Source organism: Podarcis bocagei (genome assembly GCF_964188305.1).
Source record: "Podarcis bocagei genome assembly, chromosome: 17".
Lineage (NCBI taxonomy): Eukaryota > Metazoa > Chordata > Lepidosauria > Squamata > Lacertidae > Podarcis > Podarcis bocagei.
The window spans coordinates 12,533,834-12,551,426 of NC_138143.1; the positions used below are offsets into that span (position 1 = coordinate 12,533,834).

The 17,593-nt window shown below is 45.8% G+C and overlaps 2 protein-coding genes across 2 annotated transcripts in view; one reads left to right on the top strand and one right to left on the bottom strand.

The window, feature by feature from the left end:
• LOC308576589 (ovostatin-like) overlaps positions 1–4,843 on the bottom strand; it is a 55,164-nt gene extending 50,321 nt beyond the window's left edge. Inside the window, exons 1-3 of the mRNA XM_081176110.1 lie at positions 4,738–4,843; positions 3,794–3,977; positions 1,137–1,293 (exon numbers count right to left, since the gene is read on the bottom strand). Of these exons, the coding sequence (XP_081032236.1) occupies positions 1,137–1,293; positions 3,794–3,977; positions 4,738–4,805 (409 nt within the window). The 5' untranslated portion in view covers positions 4,806–4,843. The remainder of the gene's footprint in view (positions 1–1,136; positions 1,294–3,793; positions 3,978–4,737) is intronic.
• Positions 1–17,593, top strand: part of LOC308576859 (olfactory receptor 10T2-like) — a 158,780-nt gene that overhangs the window by 11,819 nt on the left and 129,368 nt on the right. The gene's annotated exons all lie outside the window — the stretch shown is intronic.

Here is a 17,593-nt window from a genome sequence, read left to right on the forward strand (position 1 = left end):
AAAGACTGAGAGAAATTCACTTGCTTTCCCGCTAGCTAACAGCAAGTTTTTATCATTCTGGGAAACTGCAATCCAGGAAAAAAAGAGATCAATTTGGACATGAAAAACCTGCATTCAAATTCCACCTCAGCCATACAGTAAAGGTTGACTCAGATTACCAGTTTTATTCACCATGGTTTGTCAAGTGGGTTGAGTTTGAAATCTGGGTTATTATACCTAATACCTAAGTAGTTTAGCCTTTCTAGGTTTCCTCCTTGCATTCCCAACCCAGTATACAGCCTGTACTAATCTGTTGCAGCAGTGGTGGACTTGGGGCTCTAAAATTTCCGCAGTACCCTGTATGATGCTAAAATTCAGTGCTCCTCCCTCTGCCTCTTGCCCTCCGTTCTATAGGATTGTGGTGGTGCTGAGTTGTGCCACATGGGTCACACTAACCTAACACTGCCTCTGGTAGCAGATTTATGGACATTTCAGCAGTCAGACCACATTTGAGTACATTTCCAAGCACAATTCAAAGTGTTGGGGCTGACCTTGAAATCCCTAAACGGCCTTGATCCAGTATACCTGAAGGAGCATCTCCACCCCCATCAGTCAGCCCTGACACTGAGGTCTAGCTCCGAGGGCCTTCTGACAATTCCCTCACTGCAAGAAGTGAGGTTACGGGGAACCAGGCAGAGGGCCTTCTCGGTAGTGGCACCCGCCCTGTGGAAAGCCCTCCCACCAGATGTCAAGGAAATAAACAACTACCTGACTTTTAGAAAACATCTGAAGGCAGCCCTGTTTAGGGAAGTTTTTAATGTTTGATGTTTTATCATGTTTTTAATATGTTGGGAGCTGCCCAGAGTGGCTAGGGAGGCCCAGCCAGATGAGCAGGGTATAAGTAAATATGATGATGATGATGATGATGATGATGATGATGATGATGATGTGGTATCCATAATTCCCCCCTCCACAAATTTGTCCCAGAAAAAGTAGTGTCTTGGCTTTCCAGACCAGGGTCTGCTGCTGAACACACAGTTCTTGCCAAAATTCCCCATATTTACAGCATTTAGACTATTCATGATGAGTCTGGGAAGGGCTGCAAAACACTTTTTACACATTGCTGTAGAAGAGATAATGCTGTGACCATCACTTACCTTCCTGTCCAGGTTTGTAGATGGGTTTGTCAGTCTGAACAAAAACAACGCTGCCTTTGTTCTGTATAGCCAAAACCCTCCTCTCTGTCACATTGACGGTGGCGCCTTTGACAGAGATGGTAATGTAAGCCACAGGGTTGGAACTGGCCTCAGGGACCTGTGAGGGAAGAAACCAAGCGATACAACAATAGACCTGTAAATGTGTGGTGGTTTGCCACCATTTTCTCCAAAGGATTCTAGCACCTGTAGTTGCCTTCCCTGCATCTCACAGCTACATGGCTTACCTGTCTGGTAAACATATGTGATAGAACAGATAATGCACTTGATGTTAGCCAAAGGAAGTTCTTATCAGTTTAATATTGGATATGTTATCTATTTGGGGACTTAATTCCCCCAAATGCTGCCTTGTGGAACAGATGGGGCTCATCAGCCTGGGAAGTTAGCCTGCCTAGGAGAAGGAAAACTGATCCTAAACATCGCCTGCCTTGCGGGATATCTTTGGGAGCTGGAATGGAATGGAGTTGGATGCTGCCTTGAACACCTCCCTCCGGCAACTTCTGCAGCCAGGCTGGTACCAAACGTATTACTCTGCTTTCCTTGGGACCTTATCAGCAAAGGTCAAGAGGGGGTCTGATTGTCTGGGCAGCCCAGGGCCTCCATACACACTGCCCAGGCTGGTACCCCAGAGAGATCACTTCAGAAGAAGAGTTTGGATTTGATATCCTGCTTTATCACTACCCGAAGGAGTCTCAAAGTGGCTAACATTCTCCTTTCCCTTCCTCCCCCACAACAAACACTCTGTGGGGTGAGTGGGGCTGAGAGACTTCAAAGAAGTGTGACTAGCCCAAGGTCACCCAGCAGCTCCATGTGGAGGACCGGGGACGCGAACCCGGTTCACCAGGTTACGAGCCTACCGCTCTTAACCACTACACCATACTAACGCAGCAAAAACAACACAGGAGGCAGCAGTTGTTACGAGTTGCTGGTCTCTGCAACCACAGCAGGTGCTGTGATTCTTCAGCAGTTTGACTTTGAAAAATGTCAACAGGAATGCATGAGTTGTTCCAATTAAAAGCACAGTTCGATTTGCACCGTATTTTGTTAGCTACAAGATAGATAATGCTCTGAAATTGGCAGACTGACCAACTTAACTGGCTGCCCTGTTTCTGATGGTAGGGTAATGGTGAAGTAACAGGTGAGAGTTGGGAAGTTGTCAGTTAAGCAGTCCCTGATAGGGACCTTCATTTAGTAGGGTGAGGCCTCCCGCCTCTGCACTATGTCTGCCATAGGAAGATGAGAATATTTTGAATAATGACCTATTCCAAAGGGTTCTTGCAAAGATAGCATTTAAAATGCTTCCCATGCATTCTCAGCTAATAATTATTTTATTGTTATAAGACTCCCCTTCTCATCCCAGAACCTCTCTTCTAATTCCTGTGTGCCAGATGCCAAACTTAGCAAAGTGCTTAAAATACAGGCCAAGCCATTCAGGAAATCACCTAGAGAGATGGGCCATTAAAAGAGGGGGGAAAGAGGTGGTGGACCAATTATTTATGTATTATATCTATTATTTTGGGACGCAGGTGGCGCTGTGGGTTAAACCACAGAGCCTAGGACTTGCTGATCAGAAGGTGGCGGTTCAAATCCCCGCGACGGGGTGAGCTCCCGTTGCTTGGTCCCTGCTCCTGTCAACCTAGCAGTTTGAAAGCAAGTCAAAGTGCAAGTAGATAAATAGGTACCACTCCGGCGGGAAGGTAAATGGCGTTTTCGTGTGCTGCTCTGGTTCGCCAGAAGCGGCTTAGTCATGCTGGCCACATGACCCAGAAGCTGTACGCCGGCCCCCTCTGCCAATAAAGCGAGATGAGCACCACAACCCCAGAGTCGGCCACGACTGGACCTAATGGTCAGGGGTCCCTTTACCTTTACCTATTTATTTATTTATTTATTTGATTTTTTATTATATTTAGATACCACCCCTCATCAAAAGATCTCAGGATCGTTTACAGAATAAAAATAAGGCAAGAAGGTAAAGGATATGCCAGCCAGGAGGTGGGTGGAGCCGCGCTCCGGGCTCTGGGTAGTTAGCAGAAGATAATGCCAGAGTTTTTAGGAGAGAGTTCCAGAAGGGTAGTTTGCCCAATGTGAGTGGGGGGGGGAGGTGCCAGTGTAAAAACACTGCAAACTGAAGAGGGGGTGAGGATCAGAGCACCATGTGGGCTAGCAACTTGACTCCAAAGCGGCTGGAATGGGAGAAACAGAATTTGCTTGAAAGCCATTGCTTGGAACCCCTCCATCGTAAGCTGAGGTTGTATATATGTGTAAATAAACCATATATCATAACGACACCACAGCTTCTGCTGTGCCTCATTTCCAAAAGGGAATACGAACCATGAGTAAGCATCTGGAACACCTGGAATCTCACACCGCTTGGAGATTGGAGGGGGAGCAGGTAACAATATTTTCTGCTCTTTCCCACGCCTCCTATCCCTTCTTGCTCCTCTTCCCTATCCTATTTTGTAATTTCAACATCCTTACAGGGTTGGGCCAAATGTCCCTTGGTGTCCCTTCCACCTCTACAAGTCTATGGTGGTCCCCTTTCCCTTTTCCCTCTCCGTTTATGCCTCTTTCTAATTGTCACGGAAGCAAGAAATACTTACCACAAAGTACCTGCATTTGAAGAATTTTTTCCTTCGCACAACTTCTTGGAAAACAGTTACATTACGCCTCTCATATTCCAGAAAGACATTCAGGTTTACAGTCTCATTGAGGTTGAGAAGTTGCACACAGGCTGTATTTGCAGAGCCACTCCGCAGTACTGAAGGCACTACTAGGACATACTGCCTGTGAAATCCCAAAAGAGCAGCTGTATAAGTTCGTACCAGCAAAAGCAACTCACAGCCCATGAAAAGCTCATCCTTTAGCTATTTGGCAGAAAGCCTGCTTTCAGCTGCATGAGGAAAGTTGCTATGCCATTAGGCAATACTGGCCGAGAAGAACTATGCGTTAATTATAAAATTCAATACTTTATTATTCACAGACAATTAGGAACAAATGTAATCTGGTTCATTCAGGCTACTGCACCTTTAATACCTGTACAGGTAAGGGAATTTTGTCAAGTGAAACTTGTCAAGAAGGAGACATTCTGTACAACTGCTGGCCACTTGACACCAACGAAAGCTTGACAACACTTTGACATAAAATCCTGCTGTTCTTATTGCAATCATTGGTATGTTTTAAACAGATTTTATACATGTATATCTATAATGTATATAGTTTTAGTTTTATCAGTGCTTCATAGTATTTTCCTACCTTCTTGTTTTTATCTGTAAGCCGTCTTTCCATTGGGGGAAAGGCGGGGCATAAGTCAATAATATATATATACTAAAAATCCCTACAGTTAGACTTTCACACCTTGCTCTTATTAACCTTGCCCTGTTAATAATATCTGGAGAAAAGTTACAACGACTCTCTATTCATCTTAGCTGGAAATGTCAGCCTGACCAAAGGCCTGGAAGTTCATAAACAGCAGCATTGTGCTAAACAAAGAAGCTAATCACAGCCAACAAATAAATATTATAAGAAGATGCTGGTTATAACTTACAACGTTGCCTGCTGTGCAGCACCAAAATGGAATATGAGAATACCCAGAACAAACTGCAGGCCCAACATGGCCCTGAATGATTTGAGAGCTGGAGCTCTGTTGAGGATGACCACAATGCTGCAACCTCCACAATGGAAAAGTGAGTTCTGCCTTTGTCTCCCTGGCTGCGTTTGGAGGCCAGAGCTTTATAAACCCAGCAAGGACATGTGAAAGAGTCACACGTCCACCCCCTGACACTCCTCAGAACCTATCAGAAAAAAGGTGAACTTTCTGCCACCCAGCTGTATCTGGTTGTGGCTATCTAAATATCTTCTGTGACCTAGTACAGGGAAATTGGGCCATCCTCCTCAATCTGATGCAAGAAAGTAAAAAATAACAAAGCCAGAAAAAGCCTGTCGTGGTTACTTGAATTTGCATTGGCAATCCCTGGCCTCCAGTTCTGAAGGCATTTATGGAGTCTTAAAAGCTACTTGTCAGAGGTTGATCTGAAGAGTTTATCTCATTTGGTGTTCATTTTTCTTGTATTGGAAATCTTGGCACAGTGACATTACATAACAGGGTCATTTTGTGACGTCCATGTGATGTGAACAGTGCCGGATTTATGTATAAGCAAAACAAGCTACAGCTTAGGGCCCCACTCTCTTGGGGGCCCCAAAAAAATTTAAAGGAAAAAAAAACTGGATGCACATTTCCAAAATATAAGATAAAAAGCAAATAAAACAAAACCTATATACAGCAACAGTGTTTTGTGTTGTGTAGGCTCCTATGATGGGCCCCGCCTGCTAGCCTGCTCCCTAAAATATCACTGGTTTGCTCATTTCTATATATAGGGTGCCTACATTCTGCATGGCAACATGTGCAAATGGCTTTAGATATCTATTAGGTCCATAAATTACCATATAGCATATGTTCAACACAAAAAACAGTGACAATTTGTTGTTGACAAAGGACAGCTGGACATATAAAGGGCCCCATTACCTTCAGTAGCTTAGGGCCTCATCAAACCTCAATGGGGCCCTGGGTATGAGGCAATGGAGAAAACTTGCTCCTCTCCCTTGATTCTGTATTATGGGTTTTGTTATGTACTGAGTTGAATAGGATCCAAAATGCAGCAGTCTGATTGGTCCTAGAACAATAGGATTCAGAATGCAGCAGTATGATTGGTCCTAGAACAATGCAGCAGTATGATTGGTCCACTGGAGCCACCCAATCCAGCTCCAGATGGAAGTGAATCCACAACCTGATTGGCCTACAGGAGAATTCTGGAATTAGCCAATCACGTGAAGCCCATTGTGTAAATAATGTCTATAAAGCAGATATTTTGGGGAAACTTCCATTCCTCCCCCCACTATGAGCTGAATAAAGATCATTAAATCCATTCTGAACTCTGAGTATATTTCGGGTTTTGACTGGCCACTGGCTGGTGGAGTTGGGAAGGAATTGCCTCAACTGGGAAGCCTCAGCTGGCTTGAGGTGGCAAGCTTTTCACTTCCCCATGCCTATGTGCTGCTTGTATTGCAGTTCCAATTTGATGCAGCTGTGGGCAGGATCTATAGCCTGTGAGGGGACTCCCATAAGGAGGCTTGTGGGTGGAGTTTTAAGGCCTCAGCCCTAATTCAGCGAGCAGAGGACACCTGTCACACGCTCAGGCTGCAGCAGCCTGCGCCATGTTGGGCCCAAGTTTGTGGAGACCTTCCTCCTGGTTGCCTGGCAGGTGGGCTGAGAGAGGTATTGCTCAGCAGGCGGACTTCCTGAATAGATGGACCCTTGTTTCACACCACACCAAGCTCTGATAACTAAAATAAATTGTGGCCACGTTTCATCCGGGAAGGGTTAACACCAGCAGGGGGAGCCCTGCTGATGCACATCAACTAGGCACTCCCCTGGGGTCACCACTCAGAGGTGTGCCTTGGGCCCTGGCCTCCCTAGACTTCGGACAGGGCCACGCCCCCAGAGTCCTTTACCAGACTACCCTTCACAACTGGGGGAGGTGATGGCGCTCCTCCCCCCCATCCACCTACATAACAATACCCTGACCTCACCGCCAAACCATGGAAGTTGTGACGATTTGCTACAAGGTAGGCGAAAAGACCAAATGGCCGGTGCCAATTTGCCAAGTGGGAAAATTCCTACCAGGCCCCTTAACGGCGACCAACTGAAGTCCATAGCAAGGTCAAAGGGAAACCTTAAAGGGACGGTGGGTGGGAAATTCGCCAGCTGATCGGCAGCAAAGAGGAAGCTCCTCTGCCGTGCTTGCCTTAAGAGCGGCAAGCCACGCCCTCTGAGCCAGCCGATAGGCTGGCCAGGGATGACACGGCAGAGGATTCCCCCCATACGCACGGGGCTGAGAGCCAGCCTCCGCGCAGGAGATGGGGGCGGGAAGCCCGCAACCCCACCTCCTCCCTAGGGTCGGAAGTGGCTTTATCTGACATTATATCAAAATGAACTTTGATGACTATTTTGAGCTTCTGTTCAGATTGTGCTCAAATCAGAACCTTACAAGGATGTCAGAGGATTCTGACAAAAACAGAAACAGCAGTGGGAATTGATGGCTTTCACTTACTTGCCCCATGTCTAGAATGAATATTGCTTTCTTCGGTCTGCAAATGATATATGTTAGACCTCCCCACTGCACCAAGGATTCCCTATCCGAGCTGCTTCAGGTCGTGGCGGATGTTCTCCTGGAGACACCCAGTTTGGTTGTCCTAGGGGATTTTAATATCCATGCCGACACGACCTTACAAGGGGCCGCTCGGGACTTCGTGGAAAGCATGGCCTCCATGGGGCTGTCCCTGAATAAGTTTGGCCCAACCCATAGCCGCGGACATGCCTTGGACCTGGTGTTTACCTCCATGGATGTTGGTGTTCTGACACTAAGTAAAAGCGAAACAAAAGAAGTGCCATGGTCAGACCACTTCCTGGTGCAACTTGACTTCTCCGCGACCCTTCCCCTCTGCAGGGAGGTGGGACCGATTCGGATGGTCCGCCCCCGCCACTTAATGGATCCAAATGGTTTCCAGAGAGCGGTAGGGGATGCTTTATCCCATGTTGATGGCCTTTCAGCTGATTCCCTGGTGGCCCGCTGGAATGTGGAGTTATCCAGGGCTATTGACTGTTTGGCTCCAAAGTGCCGTCTCCGATTGCATGGAGCCAGAACAGCCCCGTGGTTTTCCACGGATCTGAGGGCAATGAAACAATCGTTGAGACAGCTAGAGCGCCGGTGGCAGATGACCCATTCTGAAGCTGACCGGACACAGGTTAGAGCTCAATGTCGAGCCTACCAAGTGGCGGTAGCGACGGCGAAGAAGGCTTTCTTCACCGCCTCTATTACATCTGCAGAAAACAGCAGCAGGAGATTTTTTCAGGTGGTCCGCAATTTAGCAGAACCACCTGCTACATCGGGGCCCAGTACGGGCCACATGATCTCCTGCAATGATTTTGCAAAGTTTTTTGCAGATAAAGTCGCTCAGATTCAGGAAGAGGTAGACGCCACCGTGGGAGCAGGGCCGGGGTGGGAGAGTGCTAGAGTCCTGTCTAGTCAAATTGCGTGGGATCAATTCCAATCTGTTCCTCCGAGGATGTGGACAGGCTGCTTGGACGAGTGAAACCAACCACCTGTCTCCTTGATCCTTGCCCATCCTGGCTTATAAAAGCTAGCCGGGAAGGGCTGGGCGATGGGCTTCGTGGGGTGGTGAAAGCTTCCCTCCGTGAGGGAGCCTTCCCAGACCCACTGAAAGAGGCGGTTATTAAACCGCTTCTTAAAAAACCGTCTTTAGATGCGGCCACGATGGCCAACTATCACCCAGTCTCAAATCTTCCATTCTTGGGCAAGGTGATTGAGCGAGTGGTTGCTGAACAACTCCAGGCACGCCTGGAAGAAGCGGACCATTTGGATCCCTTCCAGTCGGGATTCAGGCCTCATCACGGGACTGAAACTGCCTTGGTCGCACTGGTTGATGATCTCCGGCGGGCTAGGGACAAAGGTGAGAGCTGTTTCCTAGTTCTGCTGGATCTCTCAGCGGCGTTTGATACCATCGACCACTAACATCCTTCTGGACCGTCTTGAGGGGCTGGGAGCTGGGAGTACTGTCATACAGTGGTTCCGCTCCTTCCTCCTGGGCCGTGTTCAGAAAGTGGTGGGGGGGGGATGAGTGTTCAGACCCCTGGGCTCTCACTTGTGGGGTGCCTCAGGGTTCTGTCCTCTCCCCCATGCTTTTCAACATCTACATGCAGCCGCTGGGAGAGATCATCAGGGGGTTTGGGCTAGGTGTTCATCAGTATGCGGATGATACCCAGCTCTACCTCTCTTTCAAATCAGAACCAGTGAAGGCGGTAAAGGTCCTGTGTGAGTGTCTGGAGGCGGTTGGAGGATGGATGGTGGCAAACAGATTGAGATTGAATCCTGACAAGACAGAAGTACTGTTTCTGGGGGACAGGAGGCGGGCAGGTGTGGAATGGGGTCCTGAATGGGGTAACTGTGCCCCTGAAGGACCAGGTGTGCAGCCTGGGAGTCATTTTTACTCACAGCTGTCCATGGAGGCACAGGTTAAATCCGTGTCCAGGGCAGCTGTGTACCAGCTCCATCTGGTACATAGGCTGAGACCCTATCTGCCCGCGGACTGCCTCGCCAGAGTGGTGCATGCTCTGGTTATCTCCCGCTTGGACTACTGCAATGCACTCTACGTGGGGCTACCTTTGAAGGTGACCCGAAAACTACAACTAATCCAGAATGCAGCAGCCAGACTGGTGACTGGGAGCGGCCGCCGAGACCATATAACACCAGTCTTGAAAGACCTACATTGGCTCCCAGTACGTTTCCGAGCACAATTCAAAGTGTTGGTGCTGACCTTTAAAGCCCTAAACGGCCTCGGTCCAGTATATCTGAAGGAGCGTCTCCACCTCCATCGTTCTACCCGGACACTGAGGTCCAGCACCGAGGGCCTTCTGGCGGTTCCCTCACTGCGAGAAGCCAAGTTACAGGGAACCAGGCAGAGGGCCTTCTTGGTAGTGGCGCCCTCCCTGTGGAACGCCCTCCCACCAGATGTCAAAGAGAACAACAACTACCAGACTTTAAGAAGACATGTGATGGCAGCCCTGTTTAGGGAAGCTTTTAATGTTTGATGTATCACAGTATTTTAATATTCTTTTGGGAGCCGCCCAGAGTGGCTGGGGAAACCCAGCCAGATGGGTGGGGTATAAATAATAAATTATTATTATTATTATTATTATTATTATTATTATTATTATTATTGACTGCTCCCCCTTGTCTCATTTAAATTGCATTTCCTTTGCATTGTCTGTTGAAAGGGGTATTTGCATTGGCACGAATGGTGGGGGAAATAATTGCATTGTTATGTTAAGTCAGTAATCACATAAATAATTGTGTAAATCATGTTGTATAACTCATGTACAGGTGGTACATGACTCCAGTCAAGCTTGCAAAAATATATCATTTGCCCGATAACAAATGTTGGAAATGTAAAGAAGTTGAAGGTACTTTTTTTCACCTTTGGTGGACGTGCCCAAGGATCAAGGCTTTCTGGGAAATGATATATAATGAATTGAAAAAGGTATTTAAATATAGTTTCCCGAAGAAACCAGAGGCCTTCCTCCTGGCCATAGTTGGCCAATCAGTGTTAAAGAAGGACAGAACTTTCTTTATGTATGCTATAACAGCAGCAAAAATTCTTATTGCAAAGCATTGGAAGACACAAGACCTACCCACCTTGGAAGAATGGCAGATGCAACTAATAGACTATATGGAGATGGCGGAAATGACTGACAGAATCCGAGACCAGGGAGAAGAGTCGGTGGAAGAAGATTGGAGGAAATTTAAAATGTATTTGCAGAAATACTGTAAAATTTTTGAATGTTGAGGACATTGAAATAAATTGCAGGGGTTTTAGCAACAAGGTAAAATGTAAGATTGGACTAATAATAGATAGACTAACAGGACATGAATTTGCTGAACCAACTTTTAAAAGGGATACAAAAATGGGAGACGTGAGGGAGTCAGGAAAATAAGTTAATCAAAGAGGAGAAATTAAGAAAGAGGGAATTTTTGTTTTTTATATATGTGTTTTTTCTTTTCTTTTTTGTATGTTTAATGTCTGTACTTTTGTATTTTATAACTTTGTATCTTTTTTGTCTTTCCTATTCTTAAAAAAAAAACTCTTTTATTGTCAAAACCTAATAAAATATTATTAAAAAAACAAACAAACAAAAAACCCCTCATAGCTACATAGTGCACAGTGAGATGAAAAATGTAACACTGGCAGAAGTTGAGCTCCACAACTATATAATTCTGTAGTTCCTATGAAAGGTCACCTCTTAAAAAACGAAAAACACAATGGGTTCAGCCTTTGTTCCCAGGGTTCTTTAACCTTTCTTTCATTTTTCTTCAGGAAATGTTCTCTGTAGCAGTTACAGCCAGGTGGGGTCAGTGAGTTTCCACCCTTTGTCTTTCCCCCCTTGGCACATACATTTTGCAATCTCATCCTCCAGGGATTGTCCCCATTCACTCAGGTACTGAAGCGTTTCCTGTGTTACACAGTCACTCCTCTCAAGAACTGCCTGAAGCAGCCAATCAAAGAGGAGGTATCCTCCTAGCTGCTCTAACCACATGAGAATTGCCATTCATCTAATCCAGAGCTCTTGTTTAAACAGAGCCGAGACCCTGGGAAGCTCTGTAAACAGAGCAGGGTGAAGATAGTTATCCCTTAACCCCTTTCAGACATTAAGGTAAAACAGGTAAAGGACCCCTGGACGGTTAAGTCCAGTCAAAGGCGACTATGGGGTTGTGGCGCTCATCTCACTTTCAGGCCGAGAGAGACGGCATTTGTCCACAGACAGCATTCCAGTGTGGTGTAGTGGTTAAGAGCGGTAGACTCGTAATCTGGGGAACCGGGTTCGCGTCTCCACTTCTCCACATGCAGCTGCTGGGTGACCTTGGGCTAGTCACACTTCTCTGAAGTTTCTCAGCCCCACTCACCTCACAGAGTGTTTGTTGTGGGAGAGGAAGGGAAAGGAGAATGTTAGCCGCTTTGAGACTCCTTTGGGTAGTGATAAAGCGGGGTATCAAATCCAAACTCTTCTTTCCGGGTCATGTGGCCAGCATGACTAAACCACTTCTGGTGAAACGGAACACCATGACGGAAACCAGAGTGCATGGAAACGTCGTTTACCTTCCTGCTGCAGCAGTACCTATTTATCTACTTGCACTGGTGTGCTCTCAGACTGCTAGGTTGGCAGGCGCTGGGGCAGAGCAACAGGAGCTCACTCTGTCACGGGGATTCGAATCGCCAACCTTCTAATCGGCAAGCCCAAGAGGCCCAGTGGTTTATTTTAATATATATTTATTAGCATTTTCTATAATGAAACAAAAACAAAAATAAACAACCACAAAAAAGAAAAAATATAACAAACATACAAAAATGTAAAACTTAAAAACAATTAAAAACACATAAAGTTTCAATTGCTTATTTCTTTTAACTTATTTCTCAGACCTCACACCTTCCCTTCTTGTATTCCAATTCAAATTATTAGCTCAGCAAATCCTTATTACTTATTTCTCAACTTTAACTTAATAATTTAATTTAACATATTATTATTTTACTTTTTTCTCTTTCATCCATTTCCTCAATTTATTTTTGCTAACCTTATTTTCATTTAATTTAGTTCATTTTAAAAAACCAGTATTACCTTATCCAAACTTAAACATCAATACTTATACATCAATACTCATTCTTAAAACATTTTTTCTAAAGTCGATCCAAATTCCCTTCCACAAATTTCCCAATTTTCATACAAATAACAAAACAAAATAAAAACAAAACAAATTATAATTATGTACCCATTGGATTCCCAAACTCCACCCCCCTCTTTCCCGGTTTCAGTCCCCAATAAATGTCTATCAGTCTTAATCTACTATCAGCCTGGAGATCTCACATCCGAGGCTCTTAATTCTCTCTTAATTCCTCTCTGCCGGTTTTTTTGATAGTCCTTAATATTGAACACCAAATCTCGGAGAAGCTCTGGCCCAACGGGATCCATGTTTCTTCCAGCCAGACCTCCATACTTAAAAGTGGAGCCCAAATCTTGTTTCTTACTCCTTTCAAGTCCGAATGTCCCCAAAGCTCCAACTTCCACCTTAAGCAAGATTGTAATCCTTAGGTCTTCGGATCTCCACATAAGGAGATCTCTCCATTTTTCAATCTCCAGTTCAGGCCAGATTTTCCACATCAAGATTTTATTTTCCTTTGTTGCCATCATGTCTGGCCTCAAGCTCTCCTTTGCCATCTGCAAAATTACAGCTCCTCCATCCTTTTCTTCAGGGACAACATATATCTCCTTCTCCAAATTCTCAAAGCTCTCAAGTTTCTCTTTTTGTCCAGTTGAATAGACTTCCTGATTCAAATCCTTATCAAATTCAATAATGATATTTACTGTTAAGTCCAGAGTTGTAACATTTGTAGCCAAAACATCAATTTGGCCTTGTAACTTTCCCAAGAGAACAAAAACTCTGTCCAGTTCAGCCTGAATTTTCCCTCCTCCAGCCATTCTTGTAATGTCCCAAAACCCCCTCTAGAGGGATTTTGGTTCCTTGATAATCCTTCCAGTTCGAATCCAAAAATCAAGTTAGTTTGTATCAGCTCTTCCTTGTTTTCAACAAATTGTAAGAAAATTGTAACAATTATAACCAGCAGGAGCAACAGAAACAAAGTTCTCTTTTTCCGTCTTGACAGCCAAACGTCAAAGTGCAAGTAGATAAATAGGTACTGCTCTGGTGGGAAGGTAAACGGCGTTTCCGTGCGCTGCTCTGGTTCGCCAGAAGCGGCTTAGTCATGCTGGCCACGTGACCCGGAAGCTGTATGCCGGCTCCCTCGGCCAATAAAGCGAGATGAGCGCCGTAACCCCATAGTCGGTCACGACTGGACCTAATGGTCCGGGGTCCCTTTACCTTTACATTTAACCAAGTGCTCTTTTCATCAAAAGCATTCAACCTCAAATTCTGGGTTTCTCAGTGGTTTGTTTCCCCTACCATGTCCAGCAATAAGACATTTATTGAGGACATATACTTCATAATGGCGTAAATCAATCACAGCTGGGCTTGCTTACACTTGTTGAAGCCTATGGCTTAACCATGTCTCTGTCTTAGATTCAGACCATTACTCTTTTAAAACAAATCATAATCAATATTTACAGGGACACAAGTTTTTCCTTTCTAAAATTCAGCAACAGGCTTCCAGTTCTCCACAAAGGTATTACTGTACAGTTTTTCCTCCATTCTTTCATTCATGCAGAACTCTTCGATTTGGTCCAGGCAGCAAAGTTATGAATCGTAGTGTAATGAAGCAAAATGGGGTACTTCTGAGATGTTAAAATATCCAATTAGAAATGTTTCCTTTTTAGCTAACTTCATTGAGAAAGAACCTGAGAGTTGTGGCATCTTCTTAGCAAAGTGTGCACTGTCCAAGCAGAGGGCAAAGGAAAACCCACAATGGTGTATGGAGAAATAAGAACAAGGAATCTCTCCACATCCGGAGAAGATTGCAACAGATAGAATAAATAGAGAAGCGAAAAGTTGTTAACCAGAGGTTCATAGTGTTAGCATTAAGCAATTTCCCAGTGGCAAAGAAATCCTGCAATAACTGGTTGTGCTGGACATACAAGAACAACAGATTGAGTTGGATTTGCACCAGAACTGATTTTGCACCAATTCCGGTACTCCTTCTTGCACAATGTCTTCCCCTTCTTCGAAGGACATCTTGCAATAAACTGAATTAACAGAGGGATGACCCCCCTGGAGGCTCAAAGGCCACATTTTCTTCTCACACAGATATTTGCCCCCTGGGCCTATCTCTTTTCCCCATGTCAGACCGGGATCCCATAGCTTACCTCACAAGATTGTTCCCTTTGGGAAACGAGAGATTACCGTTGAGGCATCTGTGATGACCTGAGGATGAACTTTAGTTCCCAATGTGAAGGGCCCCTGCTGCATTTTTTAACTTGATGGCCCACAATGCTGAGGAGGTGGGGGAAATTATGGGCAGATTTAACTAACCTGTTCTGCTAGCAGAAGCCAGCACAAGGACTTCTGCTAGCACAGTGGGGCTTTCCTGCTTGCCTCCCTCCAGGGCCTCTGCAACGCCAGCCCCAAATCTGCTGTGCCAGGAAAACCCCCAGCATAATCCATGGAATCTCTTTAGTGGTGGAGTTGCAATAAACAACCACTTGGGATTTAAAAAGGCCACAACTTTATGAATTACAGATGTCGGCAAGTTTTGGCACAGGCACTGGTTGTGTATCCTGAATCAATTAACCCCAGGTTAAGGATTGCCCTACGTCGTACATCAAATCAGGGTGACCCCCTCCCCAATATCCCCATTTTGGGAGTGCTATGGCCAACAACTCCCATCTGGGTGTCCAGACAGAAGCACCCCCCGGTTCCTTTAATGATTTAATTAATTAATTACCTTAATTAATTGAACCAATGGTTGGGGTGGGGGCGCTCCTGACTACCCCCCCCCCACATCCACCCAGCCTTATCCCCCATGGATTTCCCTGGTGTTTATAACGCCATACGCATAGAGGGTGGTGTGTATTTGAAACTGCGCATGCTTCAATATTTTTTTGCCTCATACACATGAAATCATTCTCATCCATTAGGTTCCCTGCACTCCCCCCACCTCCATTAAATTAGAGAGCTTCCCACAACAGGGAGATATCAATAAAGGAAGAAAATCCAATATAAAATCCCATGTTAATGGAGGGACATTGTGCGTCAGTTTCTTTGATATGTGTGGAGATGTTTCACAGGAGGCATTCACCCCTACTACCACTTTGCTTCTCATCATCCAAAGGGAAAGATGCAGCATTCACCAAAACATATTTGCAGGCCCAGGCATCGTGCTCCCCAGTCCCCAACCCCAGATAAATACAAGACCACTAAGACTGGTTTGGATCAAAACTGGCCACAACTTTATTGAATACAGCGGTACCTCGGTTTTTGAACATCTCAGAAGCTGAACGTTACAGTTGCATGTCAAGACCCTGAAACCACCCCCTCATTGAAGAATAACACACACAAGCACACATATATCAAGTTAATGTTACTGGGCAAATTTTGGCCCTGGTCCTGACTATATCTGACTCCTGCCCGTTGTGCAGGGAGTCTGGTAAGGGTAAACCACCAGAAGTGGGAGCCCCGACGATGCATACCAACTCGAGTTCCCAGGGTGCTCCTGTTGGGGTCGTGTCATGGCCCTAGCCCCGTCCCGGGCTTTGAACAAGATCCACACCCCCGGATTCCCTTAAGCTTGGAGGGGCAGGTGATGGTCACACCTCCCCTCCCCCCTAACCGCCAACCTAACAAAGTTGTGATGATTGCTACGAGGTAGGCGAAAACCAAATGGCCCGTGCCAATTTTGCCAAGCGGGAAAATTCCTACCAGGCCCCTCAACGGTGAGGTGACCAACCACGGTCCATAGCAAAGCCAATGAAGAAAACCTGCAAAATAGGGAGGGAGGGTGGGAGATTGATGAAGCGAGCCGAGAGGAAGCCCTCCAGCTCGCGACTCTGCTTAAATAGTCCCGGTCACACCCCCACCCACCAGTGGATTGGCTGGCCGGTCGCTGATGTGACCGGGATCCCCCGGGCGACATGGGAGTTTGTCCCCCGCCCCCAGGAGGTGAGTGAGTGGGTGGCCATGCGGTCCACCGCAACGCCTTCCCACAGTGAAGTGGAGCGGACTTTTCGAATGCCAAAAACCCAGAAGTAAATGTTTCCATTTTCGAATGCCTCAGAAGTCAAACGGCTTCCGCTGAGTCCTGCCCCCCAATTTTCTCCAATGAATTTGCAGACCGCCCTTTGCACCTCAGTTTTCGAACATTTCAGAAGTTGAACGGTCTTCCAGAATGAACTACATTCAAAAACCAAGGTACCACTGTACAGATAAAAGAGGTTTGGCATGGGGCAATCAAAATACCGTACTTCTGGCCCACCCACCAGAAGTGATGCATAGGCCAATCCAGGCGGGGGTTCCTAAGACTTATATCAACTAGGATCCCTTTAATGGGATACCCCAGCGTTTGGAGGGGTAGGCAGAGACTACAACCTCCCCTTCATCCAAGACAAAGGATTGCCCCAATGCCCAACCCAGTTGCAATGATTGCTATAAGGTAGGCAAAACCACCAGGTTGGAGCCAATTTGCCTGGTGCATAAATTTCTACCCAGTCCCATAAAATGGTGACCACTGTAGCCACAGCTACTTGACCATCAGCTTGAACCAAGGGGTGGGGGTGGGGGTGGGGAGCTCAACGAAGGAAAAGCAGGTGGGGCCCCAGGTGAGGGCTGTTGAAATGCCCAGGTAGTGGACCTGAGGGAAGCCTTCCTGCTCCGTCAGCTCCAGCCCCCTGGCCCCGTCCGTGTCCCAGCCTGCGCCCCCATTTGCCAATCCATGATGCAGGCCAGGATCTGACTCCTGATAGCTGTCAATAGGCTTATTGAATATTACTTTATTTGATATAAGTTGCTTATTTTAAAGTTATGTTTTATTATCACATATTTGTATTGGATTAGATTGTTATAAGTTGTACATTCTGTTTCTTCAGGTTGTAAACTGCCTTGGATATTGTAAAATAGAAAGACGGTATACAAATTAAAAGTGATGATGATGATTTATAAACCTTTTCTTCAATTTTGCCGGTATTCCCCTCCTTCAAATCCTCTCCCCCCTTCTGTCAAATAAAGCATTTTTCTTTCTTCCCTCCCTGCACTGCCCATTTCCTCAATTTATTCTATCTCTATTTTTATAATTGTATACAAGTATTCTTTTGTAATTGTAGCCAAGTGTTG